Raw genomic sequence first — 25,333 nt, forward strand, 5'->3', positions numbered from 1 at the left:
AAATATTAACGTGATTTAGATTTCTCTGTGCATTCAATTTGCATTTTGTTAGTTGATGCTAATAAATGAGGTATTACAGCTCCACTCCAGCATTTTTTTTATTTTCTTCCAGTCTGGAGTGGAGCTTCTAATGTAAGGCTCCTGTCCCCTGGTCATATACTCGCTCGCCGCCATCTTCACCGATTTTTCAGCTAGGCTTCGGTCCTCTTGTGAGCGCAGCTTCCGACTGGCCGGAGGTCAGAAGTTCTGGAACAAGCTCTATACAAGTCTGAGAGCCAGGACGAGGGTCCCATAGAGTTGTATTGAGTTGTGACCTCTGACGTTCTCCATGACACACTGGAGCAATCCTGCAGGTCACAATCTGCCAGGGAAAAATGGCGGCTGCTGAGTATTAGAATAGGGGCAGGGACTTTGCATCAGAAGCACCGCTCCACTGGAGTGCTGCTTTAATACTTTTATTTTTGAGCCGATTCTTGCTTTTCTCCCTTTTTTATTTTTTACACCTGCCTAATACTTTTGCACAGTCCTATAAATAAAGCTGCAGAGCAGAGGTAACATCTCATGGATATTCTCGCATAGGGCAGGAGGAGCTAGCAGAGCGCTCACAGATGTAGCAGAGCGGAGTGCGACATTTAAGGATCTGTTGGGTTATTCTGCTATCAGAACAGAGAAACTGAATAAGTGATCCAAGCCCTCAGGTATAATAATGGAAGCAGAGGGACCCCATAGTAATCATTATGGCCCCTCTCCTTCCAAGTGTCTCCTGTCTCACTGCCCGGCTGGCCCAGGCTTCCTCCCACAAAATCTGCTGTTTTCCGGGGTGCTGGGTGAAGGTCCTGTTGCAATCAGCTGATCACCGGCGGCATGGTATTAGGGGTTCACGTTATTGGTGGGCCTCATACATGTTCTTTACCTTGCTGTAAGTAACAGCATTTGTTAATTTACTTCATAGTCGTGTCATATGCACCAATAACATCCAGAGCTGCATTCAGAATTCTGCTCGCTACGAGCACTGAGACGTCTCTAATGGCCTCATACAGTTGGAAGCTGCTCTACACACTACATTTCCTAGAACACAGCGGAGTATGCTCTGTACGGACACGGAGCCAGTAAGGGACTGGTTAGCGAGGTTATGTCTTAAAGGGGTTGTTATGGTTTAATATAAGCCTGCAGCCTCTTTGTGATCACATGTAGAGGAGCTGCGGAGACACAATCACGTGTTTCTCAACGCAGGCAGTGAATAGCCAGGCCTTTCCCCGGGAAGGAACAACCAAGGGAAGGGCAGCATCCAATAAAGGAAAACCACCTGTGCCAAGCATGGTATCCATCCACAGACAGCTGTTTCGGGGTGATCACAGGCAGCCGTATGGTGACCGCGTGCAGTGCGCACTCTGCCAGGATTCCTCTCTGCAGACTTGTTTGTTCAGCCCAGAAAACCTCTATTAAGTGTTGTCTTCCTGAGAGCGAACAGTAAAGCAGCAGAAGGACAATACGTATATGTATTGTGCCCCACATATGGTGGGTGCAGGTTTGTGTCGGGCACAGGAGCGGTGTCCGGTACATAATATAAAGGGTAACAGCTGCCTTTACTCCTGTTTGTAGTTGTTTGTAGCAACCGTTACCATGAGCCGGTGCCGTCACCCCCCCTAATATAGTTGCACGCCACTGTTTTACAAGAAGCGTCTCCGAAGCCTGGGCACGCCTGCGGGAGAGGAGGACTGGCATAGAAGAGGTGCTTGTTGCTGGCATCCAGTGCCGGGAGAAGCACTGAAGGCTGAGGTGTTAAGTTGTGTGCGTGGCCGGATCGTGCACGGTGTTATCAGAGGAATCCAAAGGGATTTCTTCTAAAATGAAAATAGACCATTATAAGGTTTGTATCGAGCCAATAACTTGTTCCCCATCGATAGGACAAGGGAGCACGTATGAGCCCCTAAGTGGCGACTGCCGGAAACCCCAAGAATCCCGAGAATGGGGATCTGAAGAGCGCCTGTCTGAATGGATCTGGTGTTCATCCTCCGCACCTACTCTCTATTCATTGTCTATGGGACTGCCAGTGATGCAGAATATCAAGCTTGATCTTAAAGGGAACTTGTCGTCTCATTAAAACGATATTAATCTGCAAGTAAATAGCATTCCAATGCTGCCTGACCACCTTACCGAAAGTGTAGTTCTTTTCTCTTGGAAGCCATTGGCTTTCAGTGCACGGAGCGGCTGCAGTCACCGCTCGCTTTTTTGGGGAGTGATGAACTACATTCATTGAGCTCAGTGTCTTTGCTTGGTTACGGTGATGTGCACTTTAGTCCTGAAATCACCGCTGCAGCCAAAACACACAGACCTGAGTACTGTCTGGCTTTGTTGCCTCAGTCGTTCCCCTTTGTCATAAATGGAGGGCCCTTTTAAAATGAATATTCCATTTTGGAGCTACACAGAAGGGGCCTTATCGATGTGTGATCAGAGAATTGCTTATAGTGCAGTTCCCCAATGTGTGTCTCCCATGGATGGGCCTGATCTTTATAACGCAGGTCTGTAGTTTGCACCATGGAGGGGTGATGCAATGGATCATTTCATTATTGCATTATTTCAGCTGACGACTTCACTCAGGTCAGAGTCTTGACTTTGGCATTTCTAACACTCTCCTGCGCGCCTTGATTCATGTCCTGTTGGAAAGGATCCTGCTGTATTATCGCACTACGCAACTTCTGAGCGGTTTAATGAATGAGCTGGGAGAGGTGACATTGAACTCTTTAGATTGTTTGCCAGGAACGTGATAGTAATGCTTTATAACGTGTACTGGTCGTGCTGCAAAACAACAATGGAGCGGAAAAAGACAGAAGAGAGCTTTGCTCTAAACTGCAAATGCCCCACATCGCTGAATGAAGAGACGCAGTTCTTCCTAAAGCGACACTAAATATACAATCCCCCTGTAATACGCTTCCCTCCCTTGATCCTATTGTCTCGTTTGCAATCAAAACTGAGAAATACATAATTATGGATCTTCTCAATTCCCTCTCGTCCTTCTCACATCCTGTATCCAGCTGTAAAGCCACTTTCTGCAGCAGGAGCCTCCCCCCAATTCCTCTGTTTGCACTTATAGACCAGGACTACTAATCCCTGCCCTCCAGCAAATTGGTCAGAAGAGTTATATGTTGGGAGCCTTCAGAATAAATTACAGACTTAAAGGGGTTATCCAGGATTTTTTTTTCAACTTTGGGCCTAAAAACGAGAAGGAAGTGGTTAAATACACGCATGTTCCTGGCGCCGTCTCGGAGCGCTCACTGTTGTGAATTCTGTGGCAGAGCTCCCTCCTGTGGTCACAAGTGGTACTTCGGCTGATTCTCTCTGTGAGCTTCCGTTAGTGGAGGAGAGTGGTACTGCGGCTTCTGAGTTTCCTTCCTCAGGTGAGTGGTACTGCGGCTTCTGAGTTTCCTTCCTCAGGTGATGTGGTGAAGTCGTTAGGTGCTGCTCTATTTAACTCCACCTGGTGCTTTGATCCTGGCCTCCAGTACTGTTATGATGAGATAATTCAGTACCACAATGGACATAGAAGTCAGAGCACATACAGTGATCTGACAATAACCCAAAAACATAGAACGAGCTCTGAGACGTGGGAACTCTGCTGACCGCAATCCCTAATCCTCTCCAACCACACTAAAGGCAGCCGTGGATTGCGCCTAACGCTCCCTATGCAACTCGGCACAGCCTGAGAAACTAGCTAGCCTGAAGATAGAAAATAAGCCTACCTTGCCTCAGAGAAATACCCCAAAGGAAAAGGCAGCCCCCACATATAATGACTGTGAGTTAGATGAAAAGACAAACGTAGAGATGAAATAGATTTAGCAAAGTGAGGCCCGACTTACTAAACAGAGCGAGGATAGGAAAGGTAACTTTGCGGTCAACACAAAACCCTACAAACAACCACGCAAAGGGGGCAAAAAGACCCTCCGTACCGAACTAACGGCACGGAGGTACACCCTCTGCGTCCCAGAGCTTCCAGCAAGCAAGGAAAAACAAATAGACAAGCTGGACAGAAAAAAACAGCAAACAAAATAGCAAAGCAGAACTTAGCTATGCAGAGCAGCAGGCCACAGGAACGATCCAGGAGGAAACAGGTCCAATACTAGAACATTGTCTGGCGGCCAGGATCAAAGCACCAGGTGGAGTTAAATAGAGCAGCACCTAACGACTTCACCACATCACCTGAGGAAGGAAACTCAGAAGCCGCAGTACCACTCTCCTCCACTAACGGAAGCTCACAGAGAGAATCAGCCGAAGTACCACTTGTGACCACAGGAGGGAGCTCTGCCACAGAATTCACAACAGCTCACCGACCGCTCCTGCCGGTGAATCAGCTGCTCCATGTCAACAGAGCAGCTCCTCTTTTTCCAGACTGCCGTTGTCATGCTGATTGACAGCCAACTTACCACAGTTAGGCTCGAGCAGCAGCTGGCTGTCACTCAGCATGACGCCGGCTGACACCCCATCGTCAACAGAGTAGAATAAAAGCCGCTGCTCTGTCGACGTGATGTCAGCAGAAGCCGCAGGAGCGATCAGTGACCACTGTGCCGGCAGAGATCGGTGCCGGGCACAGCAGGAAGGAAGTTGGCTATTACCTGCCTGTTATTAGGTACATTGTAAGAAAGGAAGAAAATCCCAGGTAACCAACATTTTCTTTTCCTGGCAAACTTGTAAATTGACTTTCCGTACACTTTCTTGTTTTTCAGATCTGTCATTATTTCGGTTCATCAGTGCTGAGCTCACCCGGGGATATTTCCTGGAACACAATGAGGCAAAATACCGGGAGAGGCGAGAGCGGGTATATACCTGCCTACGGATCCCCCGAGAGCTGGAGAAGGTTAGTATGAGTGTGACTATTCTGTGTGTGATCAATGGAGGCCGTCTCCTGGCCTTCTGTCTCTTAATTTCCATAATTAAAGGGGTGAATCTAGAGGATGGTTTTTTTTTTTTTTGCTTTTTTTTTTTTTATGGCTTGAAAGAAAATAAATATTATGACGTAAAACCCTCACTGACAATGGCTGTAAATACCCGCTCAGCTAGTCACTGTCAGCAGCGGTGACCACTGACAATGGCTGCAAATACCTGCTCAGCTAGTCACTGTCAGCAGCGGTGACCACTGACAATGGCTGTAAATACCCGCTCCGCTAGGCACTGTCAGCAGCGGTGACCACTGACAATGGCTGTAAATACCCGCTCAGCTAGTCACTGTCAGCAGCGGTGACCACTGACAATGGCTGTAAATACCCGCTCAGCTAGTCACTGTCAGCAGCGGTGACCACTGACAATGGCTGTAAATACCCGCTCAGCTAGTCACTGTCAGCAGCGGTGATTACTGACAATGGCTGTAAATACCCGCTCCGCTAGGCACTGTCAGCAGCGGTGACCACTGATAATGGCTGTAAATACCCGCTCAGCTAGGCACTGTCAGCAGCGGTGACCACTGATAATGGCTGTAAATACCCGCTCAGCTAGTCACTGTCAGCAGCGGTGACCACTGATAATGGCTGTAAATACCCGCTCAGCTAGGCACTGTCAGCAGCGGTGACCACTGACAATGGCTGTAAATACCCGCTCAGCTAGTCACTGTCAGCAGCGGTGACCACTGACAATGGCTGTAAATACCCGCTCAGCTAGTCACTGTCAGCAGCGGTGACCACTGACAATGGCTGTAAATACCCGCTCCGCTAGGCACTGTCAGCAGCGGTGACCACTGATAATGGCTGTAAATACCCGCTCAGCTAGGCACTGTCAGCAGCGGTGACCACTGATAATGGCTGTAAATACCCGCTCAGCTAGGCACTGTCAGCAGCGGTGACCACTGACAATGGCTGTAAATACCCGCTCAGCTAGGCATTGTCAGCAGCGGTGACCACTGATAATGGCTGTAAATACCCGCTCCGCTAGGCACTGTCAGCAGTGGTGACCTCTGATAATGGCTGTAAATACCCGCTCAGCTAGGCACTGTCAGCAGCGGTGACCCACCTAAGCCAGTGATTGGCTCTTGGCACTTCGTGTTGTGGCAGGAAGAGAAAGTAGAAACCAGTAGAGGCCCAGTATTCTTCAGAATTGGGTTTGTTGGGGGTCTGTTAGAGGAACTTACTTTAGCTTGTATACTAGACCCTGCTGTGTTTTTGTTTTTTTGTTCTTAATTTTGATACCTTGGGCAACCCCTTTAATCAAACACATAATGTGTCCGTATAAGTGTTTTCAATATTTGTTCAGCCAACAAGTACGGTATCTCTCGGCCCTCCCACACACGGTCAACAATTCCCTTGGGTGAGCGTGTGTGTTTCCTTTTAATGAGGACAGGGAATTAAGCAAGGATCAGGCATGTTGAAATTCCAAAAGGCCCCACCTTCTTTTCATAGAACTTTCCAATATTCTTTCTGTACCAATTCCTTATGGAATTAAAGCTTTCAAATTCCAGTCAGTTGTAGCCATTGTAATCTAGTGAATACATAGGCTACCATTGCTCAGATCTGAAGGCCCGGCCGGGCCACCAAGTCTCGCAACCAGTTAACTCAGGTCAGGAGTCTCAGTAGTCAGATCGGGCCTTCACAGCGGAGCCTGATGTGTGAAACCGACCTAAATAATATATATATATATATACACATAATTATTGAAATAGTCTATTAAATTCCCCCTACTATATAGTGTGCGTGTGTATGTATATATTATATGTATGTATGTATATATATAAGTATGTATATATATATATATATATATATATATATATATATATATATATATATATATATATATATATATATATTATATATATATATATATATATATATATACATACTTATATATATACATACATACATATAATATATACATACACACACACACTATATAGTAGGGGGAATTTAATAGACTATTTCAATAATTATGTGTATATATATATATATATATATATATATATATATATTATATACACACATATACACACTGAAGAGCCCGGCGTTGCCTGGGCATAGTAAATATCTGTAATTAGTTATAGCACCTCCCATCTTTCATTTTCCCTCTCACAGCTCTCATTTTCCCCTCACTCCTCTTATTTTCCCCCTCACTCCTCTCATTCCCCCCTAACACTTGTCATTTCGACCTCACATCTGTCATTTTCCGATCACTCCGCTATTTTCCCTCACTCCTCTCATTTTGCACTCACACCTTGTTCACATCTGGCAGCTGTCAATTTGCCTCCAACACTTTTCCTTTCACTTTTTCCCCATTATGTAGATAGGGGCAAAATTGGTGAATTGGAAAGCGCGGGGTTAAAATTTCACCTCACAACATAGCCTATAACGATCTCGGGGTCCAGACGTGTGACTACGCAAAATTTTGTGGCTGTAGCTGCGACGGTGCAGATGCCAATCCCGGACATACATACATACACACATTCAGCTTTATATATTAGACTAGCTGAAGAGCCCGGCGTTGCCTGGGCATAGTAAATATCTGTGGTTAGTTATAGCACGTCACTTCTCTTATTTTCCCATCACGCCTCTCATTTTCCCAATCACATCTTTAATTTTCCCCCTCACATCTCTCATTTTCTCCCTCACACCTCTCATTTTCTCCCTCACTCCTCTCATTCCCCCCTAACACTTGTCATTTCGACCTCACATCTGTCATTTTCCAATCACTACACTATTTTCCCTCACTCCTCTCATTTTGCACTCACACCTTTTCATTTTCACCTCACACCTCTCATTTTCACCTCAGTATATACATGTTTGTCATCTCCTTTATATATAGTATACACCTGTATGTCATCTCCTGTATATAGTATATACCTGTATGTCATCTCCCCTGTATATAGTATATACCTGCTGTGTGTCATCTCCCCTGTATATAGTATATACCTGCTGTGTCATCTCCCCTGTATATAGTATATACCTGTATGTCATCTCCTCCTATATATAGTATATACGTGTATGTCATCTCCTCCTATATATAGTATATACGTGTATGTCATCTCCTCCTATAGTATAAACCTGTATGTCATCTCCTGTATATAGTATATATCTGTGTCATCTCCCCTGTATATAGTATATACCTGTATGTCATCTTCTATATATAGCATATACCTGTATGTCATCTCCTCCTGTATATAGTGTATACCTGTAGATAATCTGCTCCTGTGTATAGTATATACCTGTGTGTCATCTCCTCCTGTATATAGTATATACCTGTATGTCATCTCCTCCTGTATATAGTATGTACCTGTATGTCATCTCCTCCTCTATATAGTATATACCTGTGTGTTATCTCTCCTGTATATAGTATATACCTGTGTGATCTCCTGTATTAGACCTCGTTAACATGTTATTTGCTCAGTATTTTTACCTCAGTATTTGTAAGCTAAATTGGCAGCCTGATAAATCCCCAGCCAACAGGAAGCCCTCCCCCCTGGCAGTATATATTAGCTCACACATACACATAATAGACAGGTCATGTGACTGACAGCTGCCGTATTTCCTATATGGTACATTTGTTGCTCTTGTAGTTTGTCTGCTTATTAATCAGACTTGTGTGTGTTTTAGGGCGAGTTTCGTTTGTCAAGTTGTGTGTGTTGAGTTGTGTGTGGCAACATGCATGTAGCAACTTTTTTTGTGTCGAGTTGCATGTGACAGGTTAGTGTAGCAAGTTGTGTGCAGCAAGTTTTGCGCATGGCGAGTTTTGCGCGTGGTGAGTTTTATGTCTGGTGCCTTTTGAGTATGTGCAAGTTTTGTGTGAGGCAACTTTTGCATGTGGCAATTTTTCCGCGTGTGCAAGTTTTGCGTGTGGCGAGTTTTCCATGAGGTGAGTTTTGCACTTGTGGCGAGTTTTGCGTAAGCCTAGTTTTTGCATGTGGCGAGTTTTGCGCGTGGCGAGTTTTGAGCGGTGACTTTTGTATTTCGACTTTTATGTGGAGGTTGGTGTATGTGTGGTGAAATGTGTGCTGAGGGTGGTATATGTGTTCAAGCACGTGCTAGTGTGTGGCGCATTTTGTGTGTGTTCATATACCCGTGTGTGGTGAGTATCCCATGTCGGGGCCCCACCTTAGCAACTGATCGGTATATACTCTTTTGCGCCATCGCTCTCATTCTTTAAGTCCCCCTTGTTCACATCTGGCAGCTGTCAATTTGCCTCCAACACTTTTCCTTTCACTTTTCCCCATTATGTAGATAGGGGAAAAATAGTTTGGTGAATTGGAAATCGAGGAGTTAAAATTTCACCTCACAACATAGCCTATGATGCTCTCAGGGTCCAGACGTGTGACTGTGCAAAATTTTGTTGCTGTAGCTGCGACGCTACCAACACTTTTCCTTTCACTTTTCCCCATTATGTAGATAGGGGCAAAATTGTTTGGTGAATTGGAACGCGCGGGGTTAAAATTTCGCCTCACAACATAGCCTATGACGCTCTCGGGGTCCAGACGTGTGACTGTGCAAAATTTTGTGGCTGTAGCTGCGACGGTGCAGATGCCAATCCCGGACATACACACATACACACATACATACACACACACACACACACACACACACACACACACACACACACACACACACACACACACACACACACACACACACACACACACACACATTCAGCTTTATATAGTAGATTTTATATATATTACATGGCACCATTGATACCATGGTGCTGTACATGAGAAGGGGTTACATACAAATTACAGATATCACTTACAGTAAACAAACTAACAATGACGGACTGATACAGAGGGGCGAGGACCCGGCCCTTGCGGGCTTACATTCTACAGGATTATGGGGAAGGAGACAGTAGGTTGAGGGTTGCAGGAGCTCCGGTGTTAGTGAGGTGGTAGCTTCAGTAGTGGTGAGGAGGCAGCGGGGTCAGTGCAGGCTGTAGGCTTTCCTGAAGAGATGGGTTTTCAGGTTCCGTCTGAAGGACCCGAATGTGGTTGATATTCGGACGTGTTGGGGCAAAGAATTCCAGAGGATGGGGGATATTCTGGAGATATCTTGAAGGCGGTTGGCTGAGGAGCGAATAAGTGTGGAGGAGAGAAGGAGGTTTTGGGAGGTCCGGAGATTACGAGAGGGAAGATATCGGGAGGTTAGTTCAGAGATATATGGAGGAAACAGGTTATGGATGGGCGGCACGGTGGCGCAGTGGTTAGCTAAGTGGTTAGTGGTTCTAATCCCACCCAGGACAACATCTGCAAAGAGTTTGTATGTTCTCTCCGTGTTTGCGTGGGTTTCCTCCGGGCACTCCGGTTTCCTCCCACATTCTAAAGACATACTGATAGGGATTCTAGATTGTGAGCCCCATCGGGGGACAGTGATGATAATGTGTGAAAAACTGTAAAGCGCTGCGTAATATGTTAGCGCTATATAAAAATAAAGATTATTATTATTATTATTATGGATGACTTTGTAGGTCAGTATTAGTAATTTGAACTGGATACGCTGAGGGAATGGGAGCCAGTGAAGAGATTTGAAGAGGGGGGAAGCGGAGGAGGAGTGAGGAGAGAGATGAATTAGTCTCGCGAGACTGCTAAGTCTTCTGGGTAATTTCCCAATGCATCGCCGGGAACGGAAGATGGCGGCAGGCGCGAGCGGCTCGGCGGACTACAGAGGGTTAGTATAGCACTTTTTTTGTTTTTTTATTATTTTTAACATTACATTTTTTTACTATTGATGCCGCATAGGCAGCATCAATAGTAAAAAGTTGGGGACACACAGGGTTAATAGCAGCGGTTACGGAGTGCGTTACCAGCGGCATAACGCGGTCCGTTACCGCCGGCATTAACCCTGTGTGAGCGGTGACTGGAGGGGAGTATGCGGGCGCCAGGCACTGACTGCAGGGAGTAAGGAGCGGCCATTTTCTTCTGGACTGTGCCCGTCGCTGATTGGTCGCAGCAAAACAGCCACGTCCAATCAGCGACTTGGATTTCCATGACACAGAGGCCGCGACCAATGAATATCCGTGACAGAAAGAAGGACAGACGGAAGTGACCCTTAGACAATTATATAGTAGAGATATATATAGATAGATATGTATAGATAATGTATATATATAGATTATGTAGAGAGAGAGAGAGAGATAGATTATATATATATCTATCGGACTATGTGTAGATTTATTTTGTTACTGGCAAATGTAACATCTGTCTTGAAAGCTGTAAGTCGCACCCAGGTGTTAATATTTACTTCCCTGGGACAAGTAGACTCTGTCTCCAAATCTCACCAGGAGGTCTAAGCTAGGGCCAAGAAGAATGGTAACGCCTCCTAGGTCTTGGAGGGGAGATGTTAATTGCAGCCTGAGGGTATCTATCCATGAGAACCTTTGCACAGGGTGTCTCAAGAGAAAACTAATATTTATTCAGTCGCCATGACAGCACAACGAGACAACGAGAGAGGGGATCCGCCCTTCAGGGACAGGAAACCTCAGACATAAAAGGGCGGCACCTCACTCACCCGCCAGTTGGTTTCCTGTCCCTGACAGTGGAACCTCTTCAGACAGGCCCAGAGAAGAGGGTTGAAGATAGAAGCTATCCCACTCCTGACAGGCCGATGCAGGTAGCGGGGGTCCCCTACCTCGGCCTGATCAGGGGGATGGAAGCACCACACGGCAGGGGGACTGTCTGTGTAGGTGACAGCAGGAGGAAGCAGCCCTATGCGGGGGGCTTGACTTCTGTGGTGCCGCTGTTCACCTGGTACGTGAGGCCCAATGGTGCGCATCTGCCGGAGCTCCTGGGGTCGGTCCGCCGCTGCTGCTGGGGTCTGCAGTGGCTAGGTGAGCGCTGCCGTCCTTGTTCGGCGCGTCTGCTCTCAGCGCCGCGGCCGCGTCCGGAAGGGGCGTGTCCTGATGACGCGGGCGCGGGGCGATGGCGCATGCGCGGTAGCGTCTTATCCTGGCTAATGGCGGCGCCCGGCGTCGCAGGGGGGGATTTTGGCCTCAGGGTGTCTGGCGCTTTACGGGCGCTAGCGGGGGCAGTACCAATTAGCGGTGCACCGAGGGATGTCCCTGCTGACCCCCCATCCGGGGGTGGTACCCAGGGGGATAGATTTAAACGCTGCACTGAGGCCTCAACATTGTTCCTGTCCACCATCTTGGAATGGAGTCTCTGGAAGGAACACCGCAGCTGGGCGGTGAGCAGCAGCAGTTACCTGAACAACCTTTGAGCAGCTCCCAGCGGCGTTCTAGTGGCAGTAGTCGCGCTGGTAGAGCCAAAGAAACTCAGAAGTCAACTAAGTCCTCTGGCCGTAAGGAATCTCCGGCTAAGAAGGACCCCCCGATCACGGTACCATTCACTGCAGGGATGGGTAAGTGAGCTTCGTGAAAGTACATTTCTGATAGCTGTCCCTCCTTGTATTCCCTCTCTCCTTATTAGGGGAGGAAATCTGTGTCCAAATCCAAACATAGAGAGTGTGCCATCTGTACGGAACCTCTTCCGGATGGACATAAAAAGAAATTGTGCAGCATCTGCATTCAACAATTAATTGAGGACGAGACCCCTGACCTTACGTCTACTCTTAGGGATCTGGTTAGACAGGAGGTCAGAGATTCCATAAGGTCTCAGAAGACAGTTTCAAAAAAGAGGAAGGAGATATTATCCCCAGCCTCGGATGTGGATTCAGACACGGGTGGTGTGAGTTCGGATTCTCATCCGTCATCATCATCAGAGGACGTGGAATCTAGTCGAACCTGTCTATCACTGGACAGGGTTAACCGCTTAGTCAAAGCTGTCAATAGCACTATGGGCATTGAGGAGACCCAGGCGGAATGTTCCATCCAGGATATAATGTTTAAAGGCATAGATCGCAAATCCAGAAGAGTATTTCCCGTAGTTGATAAAGTTAAGTCTCTGATTACGAGAGAATGGAAAAAACCCGAAAGGAAGGGGTCTCTCCCACCAGCGTTCAAAAGAAGATATCCCTTTGAGGAAGATGCTTCTTCCTCCTGGGACAAGGTCCCGAAACTGGATGCGGTGGTGGCTAAAGCATGTAAAAAGACGTCTCTTCCGTTTGAGGATCTGGGGAGCCTAAAAGACCCGCTTGATAGGAAAGCGGAGGTATTCCTTAAAGGAGCTTGGGAAACATCAGCGGGTTCCCTGAGACCAGCGATTGCGGCCACCTGCACTGCCCGGTCGTTGATGGTATGGCTGGGTAATCTAGAAGACCAGCTCAAGGATAAGGTTCCTAGGAGCGAGATCCTATCATCTATGTCTATGATTCAGGATGCAGCAGCCTTCCTTGCGGATGCGTCAGCCGATTCTGTTAGGCTAGCGGCAAGGTCATCAGCACTGTCCAATGCGGCCCGTAGGGCTCTTTGGATAAAATGCTGGCCAGGAGACTTGCAGGCCAGATCAAAACTATGTGGCATCCCCTGTGAGGGGGTTCATTTGTTTGGCCCAGTGCGGGATGAGCTTCTAGAAAAAGCAGGTGACAGTAAGAAGCGATTCCCTCTCCTAACAAGACCCTTCTATAGACGGGACTATAATAGAGGAGGGCCATATCGCCGAAGATCGGACAGGGATTCAAATAGAGAATCGACCAGATACAACTCTTACAGGGGAAGAGGTAGAGGTTACATGTTTAACTCTTCTAGAGACTCTAAAAAGCATCAATGACTGGCGGCCCAGGTGGGCGGTAGGCTTTTGGCCTTCTACCCAGCCTGGGTAAAAATCACCAATAGTCCATGGATACTCAGTATCATTAAAGAGGGGCTAAAGTTCCAATTCCACCATACCCCCCTGGAAAAATTCAAATTAACTCCTATCCGTTCTTCTCCCGCAGAACAGTTGGCGTTGGAGTCAGAGGTTCGAGATCTCCAAAAAAAGGGGGTTCTCGTTAAAGTACCTACGGAGGAACAAGGTACGGGGTTTTACTCCCCTTTATTCCTGGTAAAGAAGCCAGATGGATCTTATCGTACCATCATCAATCTGAAGGGCCTGAATGTATTCTTGCTGGTCCCATCCTTTAAAATGGAATCTGTGAAGTCGGCAATAAAGCTTCTTTTTCACAATTGCTTCATGGTTGTCTTAGATCTGAAAGACGCCTATTATCATGTCCCGATACATGCAACTCATCAGCGCTTTCTCAGGGTGGCGATTTCTCTTGCCGGCACAGTGGAGCACTTTCAATATCGGGCACTCCCCTTTGGTGTTGCAGTCGCACCTCGGGTGTTCACTAAGATTATGGTGGAGGTTATGGCACACCTTCATGAGCAAAATATACTAATAATTCCCTATCTGGATGATTTATTGATCGTTGGGCGCTCAGAGGTACACTGTAAAGAACAGTTGGGGAAAGTGATGGCGGCGTTACACAACTTAGGATGGATTATCAATCTCAAAAAGTCGCGTCTTCAGCCCTCAACATCACAGCAGTTCTTGGGTCTTACTGTGGATTCAGCTCAGCAGGAATGTCGCCTGCCAGACTCAAAAGTTGATACTATTCACCGGCTGGCCTCCAGGGCAATTAGTAATCCCGTAGTTTCCCTAAGAAGTGCTATGTCACTCTTAGGTTCACTTACTTCTTGTTTTCCGGCGGTGATGTGGGCACAGTTTCACTCCAGGGCTCTGCAATGGGATGTTCTGCATAATTTTCGGCGTCTGGGCGCTAACCTTGACAAAAATTTTTCCCTATCTGTAGAGGCCACGGGTTCACTAAGGTGGTGGACACACATCCCTAATCTGCGTAAAGGGGTACCTTGGACATATCATATATCACGGGTAATAACAACGGATGCTAGCCCCACGGGGTGGGGAGCACACTGGGAGGGCAATTGCATTCAGGGTCTGTGGTCCCATTCTGAGCGAGACACGTCCTCCAATCTGAAGGAATTGATGGCGGTGGAACGCGCCTTAGATAGGTTCCTTATACCTCTGCAGGGTAGACATGTTAGGATACTCTCTGACAACCAGGTGACCGTTGCTTATGTGAACCACCAAGGAGGTACACGGTCTAGGTCATTAATGAACGTTACAAATCATATATCTTTCAGATGGCCGAAAATCACCTGCTCTCCCTTACGGCCCTTCATATAAAGGGAAATCTAAATACCATGGCCGATTACTTAAGCCGCAACGAGCTCAGACAAGGGGACTGGTCTCTAAAACCGGCTGTCTTCAATCAGATCGTGCGGTTGTGGGGATGTCCAGAGATAGATCTGTTTGCCAGTCGAGGAAACAAGAAACTCCATCAATTCTGTTCCCTAGACCCAAGGGACAACCCGTACGCAGTCGACGCTCTTCTGATCCCCTGGAATTTCAATCTCGCCTACGCTTTCCCTCCTCTGAATCTCATTCCTATAGTTCTGAGGAAAATTCGCGAAGACGGAGCCCGAGTGGTTTTAATAGCCCCATTCTGGCCCAGAAGGTCTTGGTTCCCATGGTTGAGAAGCATGTCCATTTCCCAACCATGGATCCTCCCAGAAATACCGGACCTCCTTTCCCAGGGTCCAGTCTTCCATCCACGAGTAACCAACTTGCACCTGACAGCGTGGAACTTGAGAGGTCACTTCTGAAAGGAAAGGGATTCTCCCAGAATCTTGTAAATACTCTACTTAAAAGTAGGAAAGCCTCCACGACTAGCATTTATGTTAGGGTATGGAGGAAGTTCCTATCAAGTTCAGGAGCACAAATCGATCAAAAACCTGATATTGCTCAGATCCTAGAATTTTTACAGAAGGGCCTAGAGTTAGGCTTAGCCACCAGCACCCTTAGAGTTCAGGTTTCAGCTCTAGGGGCACTATATAATTCCAACATAGCCAGTAATCACTGGATAACAAGGTTTTTCAAAGCGGTCACCAGATCCAGGCCGGTTGTTAAACAGAGAATAGTTCCATGGGACCTAAATCTTGTGCTCTCAGCTCTAACACAAGCTCCGTTCGAGCCTATTGACTCTGTCCCGATCAAGATCCTGTCGGTCAAAACAGCCCTCTTAGTTGCTCTTACATCGGCAAGAAGGGTTAGTGATCTTCAGGCATTATCCAGGCAACGTCCATATATGCAATTTTTGGAAGATAGAGTGGTGATGAGGCCTGACCCTCTTTATCTTCCAAAGGTTGCCTCAAAATTTCATAGATCCCAGGAGGTGATCCTACCTTCATTTTGTCCTAATCCCTCTAACAATAAGGAGCAGAGATTTCATTGTTTGGACGTACGTAGGTGCCTTCTTAAATACATTTCAGTAACAGACACCTGGAAAAAAGACCACGCATTATTTTTATCCTACCAGGGGGTTAGGAAGGGACTTAGAGTATCAAAAAATACCCTAGCCAGATGGATTAGGGAGGCGATATCTCTTGCTTATACCGCAGGTGGCGTGGAGATTCCAGAAGGTATAAAGGCTCACTCCACTCGTGCGGTAGCCACATCCTGGGCTGAGAGAGCAGAAGTATCGATTGAGGACATCTGTAAGGCGGCCACATGGTCTTCTCCATCCACCTTTCTTAGACACTATAGATTAGATCTAGGTGGCTCCTCCGACCTCACGTTTGGGAGAAGGGTGCTGGAAGCTATTATCCCTCCCTAGTCACCTTTTCACTTCTCTGAAAGTCTCTCGTTGTGCTGTCATGGCGACTGAATAAATACGTACGCTACTCACCTGGTAGCAGTGTTTTTTCAGGAGCCATGACAGCACCCTTATATTCCCTACCCTCTTTGTTTATGGGTTCAACACTTCCTTTAGAAAATTCCTAAGTTTATTCACTGGGTGAATTGTACCATATATTAATATTGTTTATGTGCTACTAACCTAGAAGGTCCTTTCATACTCTGTAAACCAACTGGCGGGTGAGTGAGGTGCCGCCCTTTTATGTCTGAGGTTTCCTGTCCCTGAAGGGCGGATCCCCTCTCTCGTTGTCTCGTTGTGCTGTCATGGCTCCTGAAAAAACACTGCTACCAGGTGAGTAGCGTACGTATATTCATTAGTAGCACGGCTGTGGCCCAAACAGCCAGCAATTATGATATTAACCTGAGGGGCCGGTCTATAAACCCGAACAAGTTATAAATTAGACCTGTATCCAGAGAATTGTGTTGACATAATGGGGGCAGCCGAGCTGGTGTGATCCAATCTATATTCGTCCTACCCTCAGGGAGCAGAAAGCAACTACCAGTTAGATAATTTCTGTAAGTTTCTCCTCTTTATTTTTATACTGTTTTGCATAAGTTGTATGTCTTTTTATCATATTTTTATACCTTTTTCTTATTGTAAGCACCTACCCTTTTGTTATTAAGGTATAAAACTTTAACAAGTTGAACCTTGAATGTACTAAAAAAATCCATGGCCCAAGGTGTGTGAGCCTAATGAGTGATAGACATTATTGGTATTAATAGTCCGGGACTCATCGCCCGTGTGTTCGGTGAGTGGTGGCAGCATGTATGAGCGGGTGTGTAGCCTGGGTCAGTGTGTGATTTATACTCCCATTACAGCATAGGACAGAGGTTGAATGCTGGACTGAGAGAGGGGAGATAGATTAACCCTTGCAGGCACAACCCCAAGTCACATGTGAGAGCGGACACGTGATGAATTAGTTACACCACGGAGGAGGGATCCGTGACAACCACCAACCACTTATATACATTATATGGAGAAAAGTTTCTTCCCGCTCCACACTACACCTAGAGGAGCCTAAATACAATCCTATTCTAAATCCCTAGGGGTTGGGTCCGCCTTACCAGGTATAATGGCTTCCACTCTTCTGGGAAGGTTTTCTACAGGATTTTGGAAGCGTCTGTGGGACTTTTCGCCCAGTCATTGAGTATTTGTGAGGCCAGACACTGATGTTGGAGGAGAGGCCAGGCCACAATCTGCTCTAGTTGTGTTTGTTAGGGTAGAGATCTGAGTTTTGTGCCTCAGGTCAGGTTCTTCCCACCAAACTCGCCCAGCCATGTGTTTATGGTACTTGGCGCTGGGCAGTCGTGAGGAACAGAAAAGGGCCCTTCCCCAAACTGTCCTGCCAAAGCTAAAAGCTACAATTGTCCAAAATGGTTGGCTATGCTGGAGCATTAAAGGGGTTGTCCGGTCTTAAACTGCAAATCTGCAGTCACTCATGTGAATCCTCACATCGTGCTCTGAGGATTCGCCGGGAGCTGGCGGATATGTGAAGACAAACATACAATGTGCATACTCCCAGCCACATTCCGACTAGATGTGCGGCGTGACCTCACTTAATGCAAGTGAATTTAGTGAGGCCAGACACGTCTAGTTGGCATGTGCCTGGGAGTATGCATATCATATACTTGCAGTCACATGACCACCTGCTGCCAACACTGGATAATCTTCACAGCGTGCAGTGCGCACAGAGACTGCAGACTTGTAGTTTAAACTTGGCTACATATAGAGATGCATGAGATGTCATTGTACAAGAACACTTCCACTGCTCCAGTGGTGGCGGCTTTACACAACTCCTTCCGGCGCTCAGCATTGTGCTTGGTGATGTCAGGCTGCATGCAGCTGCTTGGCCATGAAGCTTCCAGAAGGGGTGCAGTGTCTGCGCTGATGTTAATACCATAGGAGGTCTGGACTATGTAATTATAGTCAGTCGAGTATTGGTGACTCTTCTGCCCTCTGCTCCGCAGCGCTCGGTGACCCCACTATAACGTTACGGGGTCTCCACTTGGCTGAGTTGCTGTGGTTCCTTCCACTTCTCTGTAATATCAACACAGGTGGTGGGGGAAGATTTAGTAGGTAAGAGATGTCATGTCCTGACTTGTTGCATCGGTGGCTCCTATTACAGGATTGCACTGGTATCGGGGAGCTCTGCACCACCAGCCGTTCTGTCACATGGTAGTAAAGGCAGATGGCATGGTGGGGGGCCGGATGTTATACACCAAGGGGCGAGAGGATGGATGTTATACACCAGAGGGGGATGAGACCGGATGTGGTACATCAGTGAGGAATGGGACCTGATGTTGTACACTGGTGGGGCAATGGGACCTGATGTTGTACACCGAGAGGCAATGGGGCTGATAGTTATGCACCGGAAGGGCGTGGGGCCGGATGTTGTACACCCAAGGAGGGAGGGGGGTGTTGAGGGGCCTTATGTGGTAAACCGGGGAAGTGGTGAAGGGGACCTGGATGTTGTACACTGGGTGTGTGCCAGGGACCGTATTTTGTACACTGTGAGGGGTGGGGGGGCTGAATTGTGTACATCGGTATAGGGAGGTGCAAGGGGCCTGATATTGCACAAAATGGGGGTGGGGGGGACAATGAGACTGGAGAGGAAAAAAAAACGAATTTCAGTGATGGAGACTCTGTGTTCTAGAACACTCTTATACTCTGGAGAATTAATTTTTTCCAGTTGTCCATCGCCATTGTGGCCGGTTTCTTGTTCTGTCTCGGCTTCTCAGGACACGATGCCAGGGCTGTCAGGCACAAAGTATTCGCCTGCGATTTTTACATTCACGTTTGTCGGGAGCAATACGTTCCCTGATGTTTCTGTAATGTGCCGTGTAGTAGTGACATCCTGCAGCTGACACTGTCACCACAGAGATGACGGCGTCACCGGCAGCCCAGAGGGAAGGGTCTGCTCCGGAGTCAGCAGCGTTATCTCAGAGCCGCACATGGACGCGTATCTGCAGGCTCCGACTCCCAGAGACAGATGATTGTGGCGTAAATAACCATCCTGGTGTATCCGAGCCGTCCCCAGCCCGTCTATAGCTGTGTACTCTGTAGACAGGCCGCCATATGCTGTGTACTAAGCTTACGTACTGGTCTAGGATGTTACCTCAGTCGGTGGCTGTTCTTCTGTAAAACATGTCAGAAGCAGAAAGCCCTTGGGACGGATTTTCCTCCCTGGATAGAACATTAGTTCCTGTCCTCTGACGCTTTTGTGCCAGGTCCAACACCATAAAACTATAATCCCGTGCCACCGAGCTAACATTACATGGTGAGGTGTGATCTTGCGAGCTCCGGGCTAAGATCTGACCGTCCGAGAATCTATATAATGTCAGTCCAGTGCTTCATGGACTCGTTAACCTCCAAGACATGTGAAAAGCTGTCAGAAACCAAGAATTAAAGGGACATTCTGGAAAGGGCAAATAAAGCTTGTCCTTTGTACGCTGAAAAGTTTATAGAACTTTCCAACATCTTTTCTGCATAAATACCTGTTTTCAAGACCTTGGTTTGCTGTCCTTAAATAGGAACTTTAAGGCTATTCCTCAAGTCCACCTGAAAAAGCGCTGCAAAAAGTGAACCTAACGCACCTAAATGTCAAAATCCCATTGATGTGCACACGATCCATCTTGTCTCACTTCTTTTGTAGGATTTGGAAACCCTGAAGCGACTAAAAAAAAAAAAAGACCTGATCACCCTGTAGAGCGAAAGCCACCATCAGCATAGCCACCGCAGGAACGACAGCGGCATCTTTATAACGTCATGTGCACGTATCCTAAAGGGGTTTTCTGGTTTCAGAAAACCTGTCCCCAGCTGCAATTAGTAAAAAACAAACAAAATAAAACTCACAATAATCTACATTCAATTCGCATTGACCAAGTTCAGATTCCTAGCAAAAGTTGAGCGATGAGGCTGAATTTGGGTTTCGGCAGAGACGCTCATCATTAGACTTTACCCTCGGTGTCAGTCGCCCTGGATGGAGGCCATTACTTGGCTTCTCACTCGCAGTCGGTCTTATGCGGGTCACTGCTCCGTTGGCCATGATGCCTCCATCATGATTTTTATTTATTTTTCCTTCTATCCCTGTTGTGTCATAGACCTGGAGGGGCCCAGGTGACTTGAGATATATGGGAACGGTGAGGCCGACGCTCCTCCGTGTAACGTTACTTGGTGAAACGCCATATATGTGGTGGGAGCTCAGAGACCTGTCTGCACATCTGCTTCCTCTGGGCTGTCACTGAGCGGTCTCTGGGCTGTCGCTGAGCGGTCTCTGGGCTGTCGCTGAGCGGTCTCTGGGCTGTCACTGAACGGCCTCTTGGCAGCATGGATCTTGCTGAAGACCTGCTTTGTAATTAGCGCTGGGAGTGTAGATAATCCCTACTGATCCCGCGCTCCTTTTACTCACCACAGCACGCTCTATAATAAGGGGAAGACACGGACGTATTTCTCATGCAAGGATCGCCTCGCAGTGTGCAGACTGGCCCAGCACCTCTCCTGACCTGAGCATGACAGTGTGATGCACAGTGGCATGTAAAAGTTTGGACACCCCTGCTCAAAATTACTGTTATTGTCAACAGTTAAGCAAGTTGCAGATGAAATGATCTCTACAAGGCCTAGAGATAAAGATGACATGTTTCCTTTGTATTTTAGGCAAAAAAATAAATATTTTCATCGCTCACATTTTAAAAATTATAAAAGGGAAAATGGGCTGATGCAAAAGTTTGGGCACCCTTGGAGATTTGTGTGCTCAGATAACTTTGACCAAGGTTTCAGACCTTAATTAGCCTGTTAGGGTTATGTCTTGTTCAGTATCATCGTTCGGTGATGCAGATTTCCCAGCTTCATGAAAACCCAGCCTTCTCTAACCTTGTGAAAAAAAACAGCAGCCATGGGATCTTCTAAGCAGCGGTCTAGCACTCTGGACATGGTTTCAAAGACCTGCCTGCCCGTGTGGGCGGCTGGGGGCAGTATCTGATCTTGATGATTTTTTTATTTGTTTTTTTAAATTAAAAGGGCTGTCCACTACCAGGACAACCCCTTCTTAAATTAAATGTTTGCCCCAATTAAAATAAAGCTATACTCACCACCTGTGCGGGAGTTTTTCCAGCGGTGTTGGCACTAGCTGTCCTGGGGCTGTGATGCGGTGGAATGACACGTGATGTCTCCGCTTTCATACGAACCGAATATGCAGTGGTAGTCTGGGCTGCAGCGGATCTCGGATTTTCTCTTCGACAGGATTCGGGCATAGTGACATGAGCACTGTTTGGGCGCTGGGCATCACCTGTCATCCCACTGCTTCACAGACCTGAGACCGCAAGTGCCAACACCGCTGGAACAGAACCAGCACAGGTGGTGAGTTTAGGTTTATTTTATGGGGCCGAACATTTAGTTTAACCCCTTTCCTGCGTAGGGCGTAATAATACGCCTACGTCAGAGTCCCTACCTTTAATGTGGGCTCCGGCACTGAGCCCACATCTTTCCCAGCACATGTCAGCTGTTTTGAACAGCTGACATGTGCCTCTAACAGCCATGGGTGGAATTGCCATCCACCCGTGGCTGTTAACCTGTTAGGCATTTAGTTTGCGCTTACTGGAAGCACGTCGGAAATACCACCCATTGGTGACCCTGTCACCGATTGGCCTGCATGACAACCAGAGACCGATAGCAGACCTCTATGGTTGTCATTGCTGGATTGCAATGAGCGCCGCCCGGTGGTCTGCACGCATGGCAAGTGAGCATTTCTGCTACACACAGGCGATCTAATCATTGCCTGTGTGTAGCAGAGACTACTGCAGTTTCAAGTCTCCCATGGAGACTATCAAAGCATGCATAAAGTAAAAAAAAATGAAAAATATAAAAGTTCAGTTCTCCCATCTTTTGCTCCATTACAATAAAAATCAAATATACACATTTGGTATCGCCGTGTTTAGAATTGCCCGCACTGTCAATATAAAAAAAAAAATTCACCATATCTGTAAATGGCGTAATGAGAAAAAAATTCAAAATGCCAGCTCGGCGTGCAAAAAAGTAAGCTCTCACCCAGCCCCAGATCACGAAAAATGGAGACAATACAGGTCTTGGAAATCTGAACCTTTCTTTCTTTTTCTTTTTTTTTACTACTGAAGTTTGAATTATTTATTTTTTTTCCACCACATACCATAAATAAAAAAGAACCTAGACATGTTTGGTGTCTATGAACTCCTAATGGCCTGGAGAATTATAATGGCAGGTCAGTTTTACTGAACATGGTAAAAAAAAAAAAACTGTGGATTTGCCCTTTTGTTTTTTTGTAATTTCACCGCTCTCAAAAGTACCACTTGTCCCACAAAAGCAAGCATGGACATTTTGACCAAAAAATAAAAAGGTTACTGCTCTAGAAAGAAGGGGAGCAAAAAACGTAAATACCCCCTGTCATAAAGGGGTTAAGGGGACAACCCCCTTAAAAAATCTATTGTCCCCCCAGATGGGTAAACAACCCTTCAAATACAACATCTACCCATTGAGGACCACAGCAATAGTTTAGGGGGCCACAATTTTTGAGTCTATACGGGGTGTTGACCTTTTTCTGTGTTTTGATTCATGCCAGTGTAGTATATGACCCAGGTGGGTTAGATCCACCCCTATCTAATATAAAGAATGGTACCATCAGGACCTCTGGATTGGGGACATATGTCGGCTCTTGCAGTAGGGGTCCCCAGGCGACAGTAGACTGTAACCTCTGGTGTTATCCTGCACATACAGAACATTCGCCTTCTGCCGTTGTCTTCGGTGTTAACACTCAGCATCCATGGATATAACGTTACCTCCCGGTCACTCACTTCTCCTTTGATTCCCAGATTCTGCGGAGACCCCTCCTGTAATGTCAAATTTCTCTTCTTTTTAATCAGACGACCTTTGTCCTCGGGGAATATTCTGTTCCTGTTGTCTCGTTCTACCTCCTCTGAGATATTTATTTCCCACTTAAATACCACAAATCGTAAAATTAATTAAAAAACCTGAGTAAGCGTGATATAAAGCGCGCTCGCCCCTCGTCAGCTAAGTGGTGGTCTACAAGGGGGGCAGCGACCTCTGAGCTGTAATTTTAGTAAGCCGTGATCTTGGCAGGGATCGCAGTGACAGACGGCTAAATGTGGCAGTGAAATGTCCCACCTTGCCAGGAGGAGATGTGATGACTGCAAGCCTGGCGATCGCTGCCAAGAGTTGCCCCATGTCCTGCTGAATATTGGAGTGAATGGATTTAGAGCAGTGTATCAGAAGGTGGCGCAGTGCCAGGCGTACTTGGCCACTCACCAGGCATTCGGGATATATTACATTTTTGGCAACAGGATTGGGCACCTCACTGACACGTATTGGTCACTAGATCCTAGGGTTCCTGCTGGAAATGTTTGAAAACATGGCAACAGAGTGTTACCAAATGCCTAATCAAAAAGCACACACATGTATGATGTCGCGGCCCCCCCACACACACACATACACACATGTATGATGTCCCCACTCCCCCCCCACAAGCACACACTTATAATGTCCCCAATCCCCCCCCCCACAAACACACACGTATAATGTCCCCATTCTCCCCCCCACAAACACACACACGTATAATGTCCCCACTCACCCCCCCACAAACACACGTATAATGTCCCCACTCCCCCCCACATACACGCGCATGATATCCCCACTCCCCCCACATACACACACGCATGATGTCCTCACCCCCCCATACACACACGCATGATGTCCTCACTCCCCCCCACATACACACACGTATGATGTCCTCACTCCCCCCCACATGCACACACGCATGATGTCCTCACCCCCCCCACATACACACACGCATGATGTCCTCACTCCCCCCACATGCACACACGTATGATGTCCTCACTCCCCCCCACATACACACACGCATGATGTCCTCACCCCCCCCACATACACACACGCATGATGTCCTCACCCCCCCACATACACACACGCATGATGTCCTCACCCCCCCCACATACACACACATGATGTCCTCACTCCCCCCCACATGCACACACGTATGATGTCCTCACTCCCCCCCACATACACACACGCATGATGTCCTCACCCCCCCCACATACACACGCATGATGTCCTCACCCCCCCCCCCCCCACATACACACACGCATGATGTCCTCACTCCCCCCACATGCACACACGTATGATGTCCTCACTCCCCCCCACATACACACACGCATGATGTCCTCACCCCCCCCCACATACACACACGCATGATGTCCTCACCCCCCCCACATACACACACGCATGATGTCCTCACTCCCCCCCACATACACACACGTATGATGTCCTCACCCCCCCCCACATACACACGCATGATGTCCTCACCCCCCCCCCCATACACACACACACGCATGATGGCCTCACTCCCCCCCACATACATACACGTATGATGGCCTCACTGCCCCCACATACACACACGTATGATGTCCTCACTCCCCCCCCACATGCACACATGTATGATGTCCTCACTCCCCCCCACATACACACACGCATGATGTCCTGACAATTTAAGTAACTATGTTAAATAAGACAATACCTCAAAATAAATGAAAATAGACTCATAAAATAATTTTTTTTTATTACAAATGTTTCATGAAAATCATTTTTTAACGGCAATGAGCTCACTAACACACACTAAATCGATTCTTCTTCCCTGTGAGGCTTCTCTTGGTACATTTACGCTTGTGAGT

The 25,333-nt window shown here is 47.2% G+C and overlaps 1 protein-coding gene across 1 annotated transcript in view; it reads left to right on the forward strand.

Moving 5' to 3' along the window:
• TAPT1 (transmembrane anterior posterior transformation 1) overlaps positions 1-25,333 on the forward strand; it is a 66,527-nt gene that overhangs the window by 15,247 nt on the left and 25,947 nt on the right. Inside the window, exon 2 of the mRNA XM_069744701.1 lies at positions 4,722-4,852. Coding sequence (XP_069600802.1) covers positions 4,722-4,852 — 131 coding nt within the window. The remainder of the gene's footprint in view (positions 1-4,721; positions 4,853-25,333) is intronic.

This window comes from Ranitomeya imitator, chromosome 1 (genome assembly GCF_032444005.1).
Source record: "Ranitomeya imitator isolate aRanImi1 chromosome 1, aRanImi1.pri, whole genome shotgun sequence".
NCBI classification, from domain to species: Eukaryota; Metazoa; Chordata; class Amphibia; order Anura; family Dendrobatidae; genus Ranitomeya; species Ranitomeya imitator.